The following is a 15,567-nucleotide window of genomic DNA, read 5'->3' as shown; positions in this document are numbered from 1 at the left end:
CCGGGTGCCAGGCCGCGGGAACGGCGTCGGCGCGGAGTGGTGACGTCATTATCACGCGACGCGAGCGAGAGGAGCCGGGCCCGAGCGATGGCGGCCTCCAGGGCCTTTCGGCGGCGCAGGGAGGAGCCCGAGGAGGATGAGGAGGACGAGCAGCTGGCCGAGGAGGTCAGGTGAGCACGGGGGATGGGGCTCTGCGGCTCCGTGCCCGCCCCGCTCCGTGCCTTGCGTTCTTTCCTGAGCTGAGGAAGCTGTCAGGAGCGATGCAAGGCAGAAGCTGCCCTGTGTACTTCTTCTGCTTTAATAGGCGGGTTGCTTAAGCGTGGTAAAAGAGGAAATGTTTACTTAATCTCCGACCAGAAAAGGAGGCGCTGGTATGCAGAAACGTAGGGCAAAACCAGGGTAGAAGGTTTGGTGTTAACTGCAGGAAATGAAACAAGGTGAATTAAAGAAAACCGAGGCACTGAGTACTAAGGGCACTGGTTTGGGTTTTTTTTCTTCAGGTTAAAACTCGAAGAAGCCAAAGAAGTGCAGAGCCTCAGGAAGCGACCCAATGGGGTGAGGTAAGGGGTGTGAAGGTGTGTTCTATCTGGCAGTGTCGTGCAGCAGCACGTTCCTCTGTTGGCACCCACCTGCTTTATGTAGAAGTAGCTCTGTGTCCCATAGTGCCAAAGATGTGTTTGTGACAGAGGAGTTTGTGTCAAAGTGTGAGGCTGGAGTGGAGGGTGAGTCAGGTGCAGAAACACAGGAATGTGGTGCCAGCCTGCAAAGTCTGTGCTATGTCCTAACTATGAAAAAAAAAAAAAAGACTAAGATTGGAATTTATCATGAGATATATTTAGTCAGATTGCTTCTGTACTGTACATATAGTAGAGCAGTTGGTTTACTTTGGGCCTTTTTGTATCTTATCTCCAATCTCCTTCTCTCTCATATAGCGTCACTGAGCAGCTGATGCAGTAGTTGAAATGTACCGGCAGCCAGCTTCATTCCTTACTTTGGTGATTCACTGCAAGGCACTAAAATCGATCTGCCTGAACTTCTCATTGTCCCAAAACGTTGATATTTCCCCTACCTGTAGGGAGGGATTAGGAAGGTTGTCAGTTTAGTATTAATACAAGTGTTTGAGACCTGACAGATCTAGAGAAGGGTAAAGAAAGTCAGCATTGTTGGTAATGTATTTCCTTCTACTGAATTTTGTTTCTTTCTTTATGGCTAACTAGTGCTGTAGCTCTGCTTGTGGGAGAGAAGCTGCAAGAAGAGGCAACACTTGTGGTAAGTGCTCGATATTTTCGTGGCTCTATTGCTAAGATGAAAGGATATGAAAATTTTGGTATGCTCCACTTGGTCACTGTAGGAGTCTGCTTCTTACAGCCTAATGCTTTTTCTCCATTTTTATCCAGATTTTGAAGACTAGCATTAAACTAAAGGGGAGCTTGAGGGTTTTGTATTTTATCTTACTACAGGATGACCCATTTAAGATAAAATCTGGGGGGATGGTGGACATGAAGAAACTGAAAGAACGAGGCAAGGACAGGTGAGTGCATATGAGCTCTGAAGATCTTTCTCTGGACTAGAAGTAAGTCACAGCTAGCAATAAATTAACCAAAAATTGTACTGCTTTGAAGAATTTAATATATTGCAGTTTCACTAGCTGCTACTACCCTAGCTTGTCAAATTAGTTAAACAAAAAAACAACTGCAACAGTGTGGTTTTCATTTAGGATTAATGAAGAGGAAGATCTGAACTTGGGAACCTCCTTCTCAGCTGAAACCAACAGGCGGGATGAGGATGCTGACATGTAAGTTGAGCTGCATGGTGTCTGTGATGTTGAATTCTGGGTTGGATGTCCTCTCTGTTTATTTATTTTATTTTGGATACTGAATGTCTCAGAACATCTTCTTGATTCTCACCAGCTTTTTCACCTTCTGGCTGCCAGACTTGAGAAGGTACTTTCATGAACCTCGTGGGAGGTGCCAGTGGGGTAGCATTAAATACCTTCCGTGATGGTTATGGAAGAGCTTTGAAGACCTTGATCAGTGTTGCAAATATCTTGTTTTATGCTCTTGATGTTAGCTGCCTGCTTTTGGAGAAATAATTCATTTCTCTCTCTTAGCCCTTGGGAGAGTGATGCAGCTGTGTTCAGCAATTAGGACCGAGTACAGAAAACAGAACTAAATTCCACATATCCCTCGTGGATTATTCTTTAGGATGAAGTACATTGAGACGGAGCTGAAGAAGAGAAAAGGAATTGTGGAGAATGAAGAACAGAAAGTGAAGCTTAAGAACGCTGAGGACTCTCTGTATGAGCTGCCAGAGAACATCCGTGTCTCCTCTGCCAAGAAGACTGAAGAGATGCTGTCCAACCAGATGCTGAGTGGCATTCCTGAAGTGGATCTGGGAATTGAGTATGTTGTTCCCAAAGCTGTTTGTTATGGCCTGACTTACAGGGATGAGCACTGTGATTGGAAGCTGCTGATCGGCAGAGCACTGGTGTGGCTGCATTATACAACCCCCATTTGGCTCTGTGATGGGATTCAGTCTTGGTCTGGATTAGTGAGGTGTTTAACACTGCATGTTAAATTAAACACAGCAATAGGATTCCAGTGCAGTGTGACAGAATGACCTCTGGGAAGAGGCACTTACATTTTTGTTACTGCAGTCAACAGCTCTCTGGAGTTTATCCGTGTATGTCGTGCACTGAAATAGAATGTGTGAAAGATGCTAGCTTCACTTTTACCTTTTAAACAAACCATGTAAGCATCAAAGTTTCTATAGCCTGCTGCTTCTCAAAAAAAATTATACCAAATACAATATGAGCACTATTACTACATGGAAATCCATTTGTTTTGAACAACTTGTTACTTGCTTGTTACTCTTCTCAAATATGAATGAGTTTTTTATTCTTTATTTTTCTTCTAGTGCAAAAATAAAAAACATAATCTCAACTGAAGAGGCCAAGGCCAAGCTGCTGGCAGAGCAGCAGAACAAGAAGAAAGACAGCGAAACTTCCTTTGTTCCCACAAACATGGCTGTTAACTATGTCCAGCACAACAGATGTAAGTCTCACGTGGCTGTCCTGACCCAAGTCTGACCTGCCCCTCTGCTAGAGAAAAGCAGTCAGTTGAGATGGAGTCTGTGCAGGAGAAATTAGTCTGTGTATCAACACAAGCAGCTGTCTGGTTTCTTTCTCCGGGATGCATGTATAGGCTCCATCTGGTTTGCCTGTTGGTTGTTTTTTTTTTTCCCCCAATCCATCAGCAAAGAGAGGGGCTTATTACTTATGACCTAACTTTCTGCTCTTGAGCTCCCAGTTGACAGTTCCTCATAAATTTCAAGATTTTTTTTTCTTTAAGTTATGTCTTGAACGTGTGCTGGAAGTGTCTGCCTTGTCTGTGGTTATAAATGATGGGTTATAATTGAGAGAATCCATTTTGTGGGCTGCCAAAGCAGACAGGTGGTCAAATATACATAGATCTTACTAGACAGGAGATAGGAATTAATTTCCGGGAGAGCCTCTCATACCACAGCCATCTGGAGGAAAGGCAGCCTTCTGCTGTGTGTGACCATACCTACAGGGGTGATTTGGTGTCAGGTTTGTGTTCTGAAGGAAATTAAGAATTTTTGGATGACTTCTGATGAAATAGTGCCTCTGCAACTTGTATATCCCATCTTGTGTGTATTGATTATCCACAGAAACCAATTACACTTGTCGTGAGGTTCTGTTGTTTCCCCTAAAGATCAGTCGTAATACGTGCCACAGAAATACATCTATATGAAGAATGCAACTCTGAAATACTCTTTCTGATGTTTTCCTTCCTTCAGTTTATCATGAGGAGCTAAATGCACCAGTGAGAAGGAATAAGGAAGAGCCGAAGCCCCGTCCGCTGAGAGTGGGGGATACAGAGAGGCCAGAACCTGAGCGTAAGTTCCTAATCTGAAATGCCTTAAGGGAAGGTACTGGAACACGTTAGGGTCTCATACAGAGATGTAGCTCTCTTTGTGCCTGTACGAGGTCCCCCAGGAAGCCAACTGGATGCAGGATTGTTTAGGGATACCTCTAGGTGGAATAGCAAAGGTCACAACAGAAATGCATTAACCAAGCTGACTGATAGGGGTTTGCTGAAAGCTGGGGTGGCAAGGGAAGCTAAGTTAGGGAGCACTGACTGCTGAAGGATAAGCTTTCACACAGCAAGGGACTGCAATTGTGTGGCTTTACAGGAGTTCATAAGGTTGGAGTTAAGGAAATGTCTTGGTTACATCGGGGAAAGGACTGGAAGTGTGATTACTCTCTCTCTCTTCTGAAGGCTCTCCTCCAAATCGCAAACGTCCGCCCAATGAAAAAGCAACTGATGATTATCACTATGAGAAATTCAAGAAGATGAATCGGCGATACTGATGGATGTGGACTGAGGCCTCTGCAGGGGTGCTTGTACTCTCTGTCTCTCATAGAGGATTTTGTGTCAGTGCCATGAAATGGAGGAGGGGAGCATCGCTCCCTCCCCGTGTTGGTGTCACCTGCAGAGCTTTTCTTGTGGTCTTGCAGTCAATCTGTTTGCAGGTGATTGTGAACTCTGGTCGGTAAAATCTTGTACATAATTTATTTTCCGTTATAAAGCTTATTTTATGATAACATCAGCTTTCACGGTGAGAATTTTTTCAGCGGGCAGACGAACGTGCTGTTACAGATTCTTTCACCTTCTTAAAAAGCGTGGGGAAAAACAAGTGAGGTATCCTTTAAAAGCAGCAGGGAAGGGGGAGCTGAAAGGCAGCAGGATGGAGCGCAGCTTAGGGAGGAGCTGCTTTGTTCCCAAGGCTTCGCTGGGCAGAGCTCTGTGCTGGGGAGCCGGGGGGTGATATGAGGGAGCCTGAAAGCAAGAGGTGGGGCTTAATAAAAACGTTTTGTATTGTAACAGACGTGTTGTTCTTTCCGCAATTGCGGACGGCCTGTTCCCCGGCGCCCTCCTGCAGGCACGGCGGCACACATCGCTCTTTTGATGCCTCTTTGGACTGAAAGCGCCGCGTTCCGTATTGCGCTATTGGCACAGGCGGACGTCTGTCACCCCCGCCCGACGTGGCGGCCCCCAGCCCCGCCTCTGCCCTGGCTCAAGATGGCGGCGGCGGAAGCGGCTCTGCAGGCCGGAAGCGGCCGACCGGAAGCCGCCGGGCCGGCCATGAAGCCGTGGCGGGGAGCGCGGCGGGCGGCTCTGGCCCTGGCGCTGCTGCTGTTCCTCGCGCCGCCCGCGCGGGCCGTGGAACCCATCAGCCTGGGCTTGGCGATCGCCGGAGCCGCCGCCTCGGCCCTTACCGGCATCATCTCCTACCCGCGGCTCTACTGCTACTTCAGGGAGTGCTGCCTCCAGCGGCACGAGCAGCGCGTCGCCGCCGGTACGGGCCGGGCTGGGGGAGCGGGCTGGGGGGGGGGGGCTGTTCGGCCCGTCGGTTCTGGGCCGGGATGGGGCCGGTGGTTCTGCCCGCCGCTAACGGCTCGGTGTGCTGCGCAGCGCTGCAGGAGAGCTTGGACAGAAGGCTGTTCGGGCAGCACCTGGTCAGCAGGGTGGTGGTCAGGGCCGTGCGGGGATTCCTCAGCAACGCCCAGGCCAAGAAGCCGCTGGCGCTGTCGCTGCACGGCTGGACGGGCACCGGCAAGAACTTCGTCAGCAGAATCATCGCCGAGAGCATCTATAAGAGGGGGCTGAAAAGTAACTACGTCCATCAGTTCGTGGCTACGCTGCATTTCCCTCATGCTCACAGCATCAACCTCTACAAGGTAGAAATGGGAGGGCGGTGGCACTGATGGGGTGGGCTGCAATGCATCGTTAGCGTGGGAAATGAGCTCGAAGATCTCAAGAAGATCTCAGAGTACAACAGAGCATTGGTTTGTGTGCTGTGTTTCAAGAAGGATTCATTGTTGTCTTCATGTAATTTGTGAGTGGCTCAAACTAAGGGCTGAGGACTGAATTCTGCTTCTGCCTGTTCCAGTGACTGCAAGTGGGGTTTCACAGTGAGTCGGTGTAGTTTTGATGCTGAGGGATGCTTGGACCAAAGCACTGCTGGAAGCACTCAGTTTGCCTCACAAGGCTCTGCTCCATGTTGCTGTTCCTCGTGGTACTCATCCTTTGTCCTGATGTTGAGCCTTTCCTTTTTGATGGGGTTTCAGGAATAGCTTTCTGTTGGGATGTCACGCATGTGTCATCCTGTCTCTGGCTATCTTCATTTTTCAGAACCATTTTGTTTTAAGTCTTATTTTCAACTTTTAGTTGTGTTTCAGTCAACAAGCCATGCTATCACAACAATGCAATTAAAAGGAGTACAAAACTCAGGAAGCAGAATTCCTGTTTTCTGTCTTTTCAACACAAACTCTTTCAGCTGCTCCTGTTTCTGTGCCACTCAGGACCAATTGCAGTCATGGATTCGGGGAAATGTGAGCATCTGTCCCAGGTCAATTTTCATATTTGATGAAATGGATAAAATGCACGCAGGACTCATTGATGCCATCAAGCCATTTCTGGACTATTATGAGCTTCTGGATGGAGTGTCGTACCGACAAGCCATCTTCATATTCCTCAGGTAAGGAGCAACTCCTTGGGTTTGCTGTCCTGTGCACGCAGTGCCTTTTAAAACTACCTTCAGTTACAACCTTTGTTTTCTCTCTTCATAGTAATGCAGGAGCTGAAAAGATAACAGAGGTGGCACTCGATTTCTGGAGAAATGGGAAGGCAAGGGAAGATATACAGCTCACAGACATGCAGAACGCACTGTCTGTGTCTGTCTTCAATAACAGAAATAGTGAGTAAAGCTGGGGTTGCTTTTGAGGCCATCAGAGTCTCATAAAAATGTCAGTCGACTATCAGTGCACTCACTGTATTTCACAGCAGTGGTTTCTGCTTTATGTGGTCTCCAGTTTTTGGCCTCTGGAGCCACAGTGCAATTTGTGGCCAATGGGACAACCCTTGTGATGAATTAGAGCTAAGGACACCTGTGTGCACCTTGTTTGATGTCTGTGGGTTACATTTGTTGGGGAATTCTGTGCTGTGCGTCTACTGATGTACTAATGTGCAAAAGAGAAAACAAACAAAGGAAATATAAGGCTGGGTGCAAGCTCTGGGGGAAAAAAAAAAGGAGCAGGGCAAGCTGGTCTGTGAGAGCTGATAACAGAAAAAATAGGATCTTCTCTAGGTGAGAGAGGTGAGGCTGTGAGACCAGTATTTGGGGAGCAGACATTCAGAAGAGATCCAGCAGACTGTGTTTGTGTGTCTGAGACACTGCAGAAAGTACCATGAGAATAGGCTTAATTTTAGATTGACTTGTGCTTCGTGGGGCCCTAAAAACAGATGGATTCTTCCTGGTTTGTAGCAGGGGCTGCGATATTCATCCCCTGGCAGTGTTTAACGAGGAGCAGTAACAAAGCCCTTTTCTTTTGTAGGTGGATTTTGGCACAGCACCTTGATTGATAGAAATCTCATTGACTACTTTGTTCCCTTCCTGCCTCTGGAATACAAACATGTGAAAATGTGTGTCAGGGTAGAGATCGAATCCCGTGGCTATGCTGTGGATGAAGACATTTTAAGCAGAGTAGCAGATGAGATGACCTACTTCCCCCGAGAGGAGAGGATTTATTCAGATAAAGGATGCAAAACTGTGGATGCAAAGCTGGATTATTATTATGACTTATAAGTCTTTATTGCTACAACCTGCAAAGGAGCAAATTTAACTTAATCATGAAGTGGAAAACCCAAGACATTTCATTTGTAAGCACTTTTTAAAGGAAGGAACATTGTTTTAACTGGTATGTAAAGAAGCAGCAGCACCTCTGCATTTTTATTCTGTCACTAATCACAGCTCCCAGGCACGTCGGTGCCATCAAGGTAAGGAAGAGCTGCATTGTGAACTAAGGGCTCTGATGGTGCTGAAGACTTCTCCCACGTGGTGTGGATCAGCAGAAGCCCAGGGCAGGCTGTTGGAATGAATGATCATACCCTCAGTCCTACTAAGTTGTAATCGTTGTTTGGGTTCCTGTGGGTGGCCTCTTGGCAATGTAGAGAATCATGATTGAAGTCCCTGTTTGTGAAAGCCTTCAGTGGGCTCGGGAAGGAGCATTCCTCTAATGGCATTACAAGCAGGAGATGTGTATTTTCTCAGCTTGCTTGGCACCAGCAAAGAGAAGAGAATATTCTGTAATTAATGTATGTATATTGGTATTGCACAGCATTGGAAAGAATATATTTCTCAAAATAGCCATAAAAATTGGCTTTCTTTGAGTCAGAGTTAAGAATGTGAAACTCCTTGGTGTCAGTAGTGTTCAGTAGGAGGACTTAACTCATTTCCTCTCTCTATTAAATATTAAAAATCCTTGTCTGTCTCATCACTGTCACTGGTCCCAATTTTGGGGTATATCCTTGATGGATGAAGTTGCCTACCTTGTGCTCTCCTAGCTGTGATCTTCCTAGGAGGACAGCAGTGTGCTTTGTGCCTCCAGGGAAAGGGCGTGACTTGATGGGAAATGTATGCAGGTCGATTTTACACCCAGGAACTGGAAAAGAGATTTCTCCTCCCTGACATAGAGAATTCAGAAGGCAGCTTGCAGGGTTTTCCCTTCTTCCTGTTCTCACAATGCTGTGTGCCTTTGAGGTTTGGGATGAAAGCGGATCCAAATGCATATGGGAAAGCTGTGAAATACATCACCTGAAGTTACTGCAGCCTGTCAGACTTCTTTCTGAATGTGAGCACTGCAAAACCTTTTGCATTCCAGTTTCTTTTCGTAATAAATTCTTCCCATCAGAAATGTGTTTCTAAGCTGCCTTCTGCTGTTCTTTGCATTGTGTTCTGGTGTTAATTTCTTACCCTGACCCCTTACTGAGAAAGCACATGCAGTGTGTTTGGCTGAAGCCAGGTGAGTGGAGTACCCCCATTTGCAGAAGCAGCATCATGAAGTTTTCCCCATGAAGAAATTAAAAAAGAAATAGCTGTCAAGATTTCAACATTGCAGTTCTGCTCTGAAGTTGTGTAATACGCCAATTAACTTATCAGTCCTAGAATTGGTCAGCAAACACATGCTCTGAACTCAGGTACTTATCTTTCCTTGGCTTTATGATCGCAGAAAATGACGAGTTAATGGAAAAAAGCAGACATGGAAACGATAAACTTTTACTACTGTCTGGTACCTTCTCATCAACAGAAGCAGCTCAGCCATGCAGCTTCAGAGCTCGTCCAGCCTTAAATGTGCTCTTAGTTCTGCTTCATGTGCTACAGCAGCATCAATAGGAGCATCTGACAGACACTGTAGCAGTAGTTTATTGTATCATAGCCCTGGGTGGTTTAGGGTGAATGGGAGCTTCCTCCAGAGGATGCAGGAGTGATGGTCAGAGGGGGTCTGGTTCCAACAAATCTTTTATCCAAAACCACATTGGGAGCAGAACCCAATGCCATCAGATCCTTCTGATCCTGCAGTTATTCCTCCCCCTTAAAGCGTGTGGTTTCTAACAGCTTCTGACCCTGTCTTGCTCTAAAAGGGTACTTTGGGCTGTTCTTTATTAATGTGCCACCTGGAATGGGAGCAGACAGCAGCAGGAGAAACGTCAAACTGGGGGAAAGGTCTGAGCCTGACAGAAACTGTGCCTTGACCTGGTGGGAGCAGCTGAGCTGTCCCTAAGACTGAATTCTGTTTGCCCTTACCAAAGTCCAGCACAAGCAGCTGCTACTTCAGTTAAACCTTCTACAGGGAAAGTTCCCAGATCTCATGCTGTGCTTATAAAGCAAGACTTTATGGTTAAAATGCAGTGACCTACTAAGTGCTTTCTTAGGATCTTTCTCTTACTACCTATCTTTCTTAGATTAGATTTTTCCCCTGCCAGGAGGCAGCCTGGCCCTAAGGATGCATCTGCCTGACCTGGGCTGCACACATGGCAGATGTTCTTAACTGTAGAGCAGGGCCTTTAAGGCTTTTCTGGAGCTGGTTCTTAGACCCAAACCTAATGAGCTGTATTACTGAATTTCTTACCATGTTCTTGGACAGCTCAACCTGCTTTAATATGAGCAAGCTATTTAGTAGGCTTACCCAACAATTAAATGATTAAGAATAAAGGAAGCACAGCAGAAAGCTCTTCAGGGCAGCTGGTTGAAAGCTGCATGCAGTATGACTTTTCTGTAGCTCAAAATGATTCAGGCAAGAGAGAAATGACTGAAGATTTATTCCAACTGCAGTACAGTGGTAACAGTTAGTGTTGATGTAACAGAAAGTGGTGAGAATATTTACACTTACAAATAAGTCGGTTAATAAGCAAAACATTGCATATGGAAAGCTGCAGTCCAATGTCCCAAGGTTAATGGCTAGCTAGCATTTGGCTCTGGAGATTGCATCAGCACTACCAGTTTGCCAACATTTGACAAACTCCACGTGGAGCTGTAAAAGGCAATTGACACTTCTAAATTAGAGCTGAACATTAATGCTAAGCTCTCTGCTATCATCTCCATTGACATAGTAACAGTGAGAGCTGTAGGTCTGGCATCACGTCCGTGATGGAGTAGATGCTGTGGTTCAAAAATAGCCCACACCCTTAAAACAGTTCAAGAAAAGTAATCAATGAAATTTTAGGCACTTCTGTCTTGCACCACTGTGTTTGATCCACTAGTGATGGGTGGATGGTGGAAGAGTTAAAGCTACAACAGCCTTCTAAAGCCCAGCCTGATCTGGTGGGGGAAGGCTCAGTCTTTCTCACCTTCCTCAGACATTGTTCAGTGATAAAAGCTATTATAAAAACAGACATCACCCAGTGAGGTATGGGGTTAGTGGTGGTTGAAGCCCTTTCCCATACCCCCTTCTCTGTGGTTCTCCAGCATTGCATTTTTGTTGCTTAAAGTTCAGTATAAAAATACACTATTAAAAATACCTTCAGCCAAGAAAGTGTCTCGTAAGCAGGGCAAGGGGAGGAGTGCCCGCTCCTCAGCTGCAGGGACTGCTGAAGATATCACAGCCTCCAGGCCCAGGAGCCCACACTGTGACAGTCAGAGCCTTGAGAGCAACTTCTTTCTGCCTGAGAAACAGAACTGGCCCAGTGTGCTGTAAGTCAGCCCCTTCCCCTGTGTCCCTGTGCTGAGGAAGGCAGAGATCCTGGAGTCACTGTGCAAATTCACTTTGCCCCCTTAGAAAAATGTTACAAGAAAAAAAAATCACAATTTCTTTTCCCCCAACGAAGTGGAGCAATAATTACATTCTCCCCTTTCTCCACCATTTAGTAACAGCTCCCCCTGAGCTCACCTCAACTTTCCATATTACTATAGCAGGATACATGATATCAGTCAGACAAGAACTACAACACCACCATTCAGTCCTTAAGAAGCTGAAATCTCATGTGTAGGAGCCACAACAGCATCAGTGTGTTGTGAAGATGGGAGCCTCCCAGCAACCACCTTCTGACTGTGACGCATCGAGGTATGTGCCCTTGCTGACACTACCACAGGTCTGATCACACTACAAATCCTTTCAATTCACTGTCTCATAAGCTAGAGCCTCTCTGTAAAACTGCCTGCAAGAGTTCCTCTGCTGTAGGTCTGTGGAAAGGACAGCGAAGGATTTAATAATCCTAGCACTTAAAGGAGTGAATCAGGAAAGCTGTATCTAGTACCATAGGCGTCACGCTCATAAGTCTTCTAATAGGTTAAAAAAAGTGGGGGCAATATTTGGATACCAGCCACTTTAGAGATAACAGTGGGATTTTATGTTAAAAAAACAAAAGCTTAAAAACCCACATCACTCACTCTAGGATTTTCACCGCATTCCCTGCAATAGTAAAAAAAAAAAAAAAAAAAAAAAAAAGCTTAAGTGCAAATAGACAAGTTTCCAAAAGCTCTGAAAGTGCTTTGGAGAGGTGAAGGGCAATCAGTCCACAGCTTTTGCAATGTCTTCGTGGATGTCCAGCTTGGCCTGTACAGTCTTGCAGCCTTTATCGGAGTAGATTCTTGTTTCTTTTGGGAAGTATGTCATCTCATCAGCCACTGCCTGAACAACCTTCTCATCGACTTCGTGCCCACGGGCGATCATCTCAGCCCGCACACACATCTTCACGTGCTTGTGCTCCAGGGGCAGCAAGGGAACAAAGTAGTCAATGAGGTTCCTGTCGATGAGGCTGCTGTGCCACAGTCCACCTGCAGGAATTGAAGGAAGGAAAAAGGTACAAGAAGGACATTCTCTAAACTTGGGCCTGCGTAGGGTAGGCTCTGCAGACCAGACTTGATTCACCGTGAGCAGCTTCTGTAATTCTGGGAGGGGATGACATTGAAGTGAAAGAACCAAAGGGCCTGGTGATGGGGCACTGAGGAAGGCAGGGGTCAAAAAAAAGCAGAGCAGAGTCAGGGTAGGTGAGGTGCAGATTGCTGAGATTAACCCTGTGCTGTGAAGTAAAGCAACTTCCCATTTTCTAAGGAGGGGACTTACTGTTCTTGTTATTGAAGACTCCTACAGACAGCATGGGCTCAAGGTCTTTCAGCTGAATATCTTCCCTGCGCTTTCCACTGGTCCAGAAGTCAAGTGCTGCTTTATTAATTAAGTCACCACCAGCATTACTATTCAAAGAAATAAAAATTTACAGCAGTGAGCAGACACAATTAAACCAGAATCTCTTTTCAGCTGGTCACATGAACTGTTAACCTTGAAATCAAACAAGTTACTAAACAGAAACCTGTAAGCCAAAATAACCACTCTCCCAGGCAGACCAGTGCCCAGCCAGCCTCTCACAGCTCCTCACTTTGGAAGCTGTTACCCCCACTTCTTTCTCTACCCCAGTTTTTATTGCTGAGCATGACACTGTAGGGTGTGACACGTTCTCTACGCCAGTCCAGTTCAGCTCTCCTGGCTGTGCCCACTCCCACCCTTGCTTTTTGCCCACCACCCAGCAAGGGAAAAAAAAGAAATCCTTGAGACTGTGCAAACAACAACCAAACACTGGGGTGTTATCAGTGCTGCTTTAGCCACAAATGCAAAACACAGGCACCAAACAGGCTGCCCTGGAGATTTTTAACTCCATCCCAGCCATAGCCAGTGCACTTATCCCAAAGAACTTCCCCAAAATCTGAGCTCTCGTGCGAGCTGTGCTCTGGGCTGGTCTCGTGAGTTCTCATATATCTCTTCTGCTGTACTCTGAATGAAATCCCATACAAACACCATTAGCATCATAAATGCAGATTAGTTTTTAAAGAGATGCGACCGACCTGAGGAAGATGAAGATGGCTTTCCTGTAGGACACCCCATCAACCTGCTCATAGTAATCCAAGAAGGGCTTGATGGCATCGATGAGGCCCTGGTGCATTTTGTCCATCTCATCAAAAATGAAGACTGAGTGGGCACAGGCACTGACATTGCCCCGAATCCAGTTCTGCAATTGCTCCTGAAACAAGGTGAGAAATGCTGCAAGATGAGGGTGTACCATGAGGTGGTCATAGGGAGTCCAGACACCCCTCCCCAGCTGCTCCCATCCCACCTCACTGGTTGTGTCCTTCTTCCCAAAGAGAAGGCCATAAACACTGCAATCGATCCCTTGGATATAACACTGAATTTAAAAGTGAATTCTTTCCCTGCTCACAAATCAAACTTCTTCGTTCTTTCTCCTTAGCGCACGGATAACATGATGAGCTTTGGCTACAACAGTGTCTATTTGCTTTAAATCAATGTTTCCTCTTTCATACAGAAACCACACCTACAACCGTGTCCATTCGAACACTGGAATGTGAAGATAAGAAATCCCTAAGTTGGATGAACGCCACATGAAAACTCCCATCTACACTTTCAGTGCAGTGGGGCTGAGCAGCAGTCAGCACCCCGTGGCCACTTGTTCCTCAAGGATGCACAGAGAGTATGGAGAGTTACTGAATCATTGAGGTTGGGAAGGACCTCAGAGGCCTTGTCCACAGGAGGACCACTAAGATGGTCAGAGGACTGGAGCACCTCTCCTGTGAGGGTTGAGGGAACTGGGATTGTTTAGCTTGGAGAAGAGAAGGCTATGGGGAGAACTCACTGTAGCCTTCCAGTACTCGAAGGGAACACATAAACAGTAGGGGGAATGGCTGTTTACAATGGATAGTGACAGGACAAGGGGGAATGGTTTTAAACTGAGGCAGAGGAGATTTAGGTCGGATATTAAGAGGAAGTTTTTCCACACAGGGTGGTGAGGCACTGGAACAGGTTGCCCAGGGAGGTTGTGGATGTCCCATCCCTACAGGCATTCAAGGCCAGGCTGGATGCGGTTCTGGGCAGCCTGGTCTGCTGGTTGGCGACCTGCACATAGCAGGGGTTTGGAACTGGATGATCACTGTGGTCCTTTATCAACCCAGGCCTTCAGCACCCGCACAATCGGCACCGCCGCAGCCACAACACGGCGCGGCAGGGCGGCTGAGGGTCCGCAGCGCGAACCCAACGGTGCTCCCAACCCCAAACCGCCCAGCGCTCACCTGGTACAGCGGCACGCGTTGCGGGTGCGGGAAATGCAGCGTGGCCAGGAAGAGGTGCACGAATTTACTGCGCAGCCCCGCGGGGTGCACGTGCCGGGCCAGCAGCTGGCTCAGGAAGTTCTTCCCGGTGCCGGCCCAGCCGTGCAGCGACAGCGTCAGCGGCTTCTTGGGGCTGGGGTTGTTGCTGAAGCCCGTCACCGCCCGCAGCACCACCTCCTTGGCCAGGTGCTGTCCGAACAGCCTGCCGTCCAGCTGTTCCCGCAGCGCTGCGGGAAAACACCGTCAGCACCGACCCCACCATCAGCACCGACCCACCGCGCCCCGAAACCCACGACCCTCCCCGGTACCGGTGGCGTTGAGGCGGTGCCCGGAGCCGGGGCAGCACTCCACGTAGCTGCAGTAGAAGCTGGGATGGGACAGGTAACCGGTGAGCGCCGAAGCCACGCCGATGGCCAAGCCTACGCTGAGGGGCTCCAGCGCCGCCAGCCCCGGCAGCAACAGCCACAGCAGCACAACCGCCCGCATGGCGCCTCCGCACGGCCCCGCTTCCGGCCCGCCGCCAACGGGAGGGAAGCGCCGCGCCCTCCGGGTAACCGCCGCCGCCATCTTTGTGAAGGGCGAGGGGCGGTGCGTCCTCACCGCCTCGGTGCCGCTGGTGCAGTTGCGTGTCCCCTCAGTGCACCGCCCCCGGCACCCAGTGTCTCCTCAGTGCTAGCAGTGGGATGCAGCGCATTCTCAGTGCCACTCGTGCTAGCGACTGCCCTCTCGGTGCCACCCCCGGTACCCAGGGTCCCCTCAGTGCCACCCCAACTGCAGGTGTCTGTGCACTCAGTGCTACCTCTGCCGTCCATCGTGTCCCTTCACTGCCACCCCTGGCTCCCAGTGTCCCCTCAGTGCCACCTCCGTTCCCTGCTGTCTGTCCTCTCAGTGCCATATCTGGCTCCCAGTGCCTGTCCCCCACGCTGTCCCTCCGTGTTCTCCCATTGTCACGTAAAGGCCATTTCCCATCCCATGCCGCTGCCTTCAGCCTCCTCTCTCTTTTCCTTCATTAGAGCCCAAGGGACAGGGCAGCACATCAGGCCTGGGGATGTGACAGGCAATGGGGACATGGAAAGTGATGGGGACATGGTT

The 15,567-nt window shown here is 48.1% G+C and overlaps 3 protein-coding genes across 3 annotated transcripts; 2 read left to right on the top strand and 1 right to left on the bottom strand.

Annotated features, from left to right (window-relative positions):
• The first annotated feature begins 12 nt into the window (after positions 1-12).
• On the top strand, positions 13-4,627 carry C19H9orf78 (chromosome 19 C9orf78 homolog). Its single transcript, XM_003211257.5, has 9 exons — positions 13-170; positions 501-560; positions 1,218-1,269; positions 1,461-1,531; positions 1,718-1,795; positions 2,205-2,402; positions 2,917-3,053; positions 3,820-3,918; positions 4,302-4,627. Exons 1-9 carry the CDS (start codon positions 88-90, stop codon positions 4,391-4,393), a joined length of 870 nt encoding a protein of 289 aa, XP_003211305.1. The 5' UTR covers positions 13-87; the 3' UTR covers positions 4,394-4,627.
• A 516-nt stretch (positions 4,628-5,143) lies between these two features.
• On the top strand, positions 5,144-8,346 carry LOC100549484 (torsin-1A). The gene is made up of 5 exons (XM_085239644.1): positions 5,144-5,382; positions 5,499-5,764; positions 6,389-6,564; positions 6,656-6,783; positions 7,421-8,346. The coding sequence occupies exons 1-5, from the start codon at positions 5,169-5,171 to the stop codon at positions 7,669-7,671; spliced, it is 1,035 nt and encodes a 344-aa protein (XP_085095770.1). The 5' UTR covers positions 5,144-5,168; the 3' UTR covers positions 7,672-8,346.
• A 1,821-nt stretch (positions 8,347-10,167) lies between these two features.
• On the bottom strand, positions 10,168-15,060 carry TOR1B (torsin family 1 member B). The gene is made up of 5 exons (XM_003211258.5): positions 14,784-15,060; positions 14,437-14,702; positions 13,201-13,376; positions 12,428-12,555; positions 10,168-12,138 (listed from the first exon to the last, which is right to left on the bottom strand). Exons 1-5 carry the CDS (start codon positions 15,040-15,042, stop codon positions 11,873-11,875), a joined length of 1,095 nt encoding a protein of 364 aa, XP_003211306.2. The 5' UTR covers positions 15,043-15,060; the 3' UTR covers positions 10,168-11,872.
• Positions 15,061-15,567: the final 507 nt, after the last annotated feature.

The sequence above is a fragment of the Meleagris gallopavo genome, chromosome 19, assembly GCF_905368555.1.
Source record: "Meleagris gallopavo chromosome 19, MGAL_WU_HG_1.1, whole genome shotgun sequence".
NCBI classification, from domain to species: domain Eukaryota; kingdom Metazoa; phylum Chordata; class Aves; order Galliformes; family Phasianidae; genus Meleagris; species Meleagris gallopavo.
This window is presented reverse-complemented; position numbering and strand designations above follow the sequence as displayed.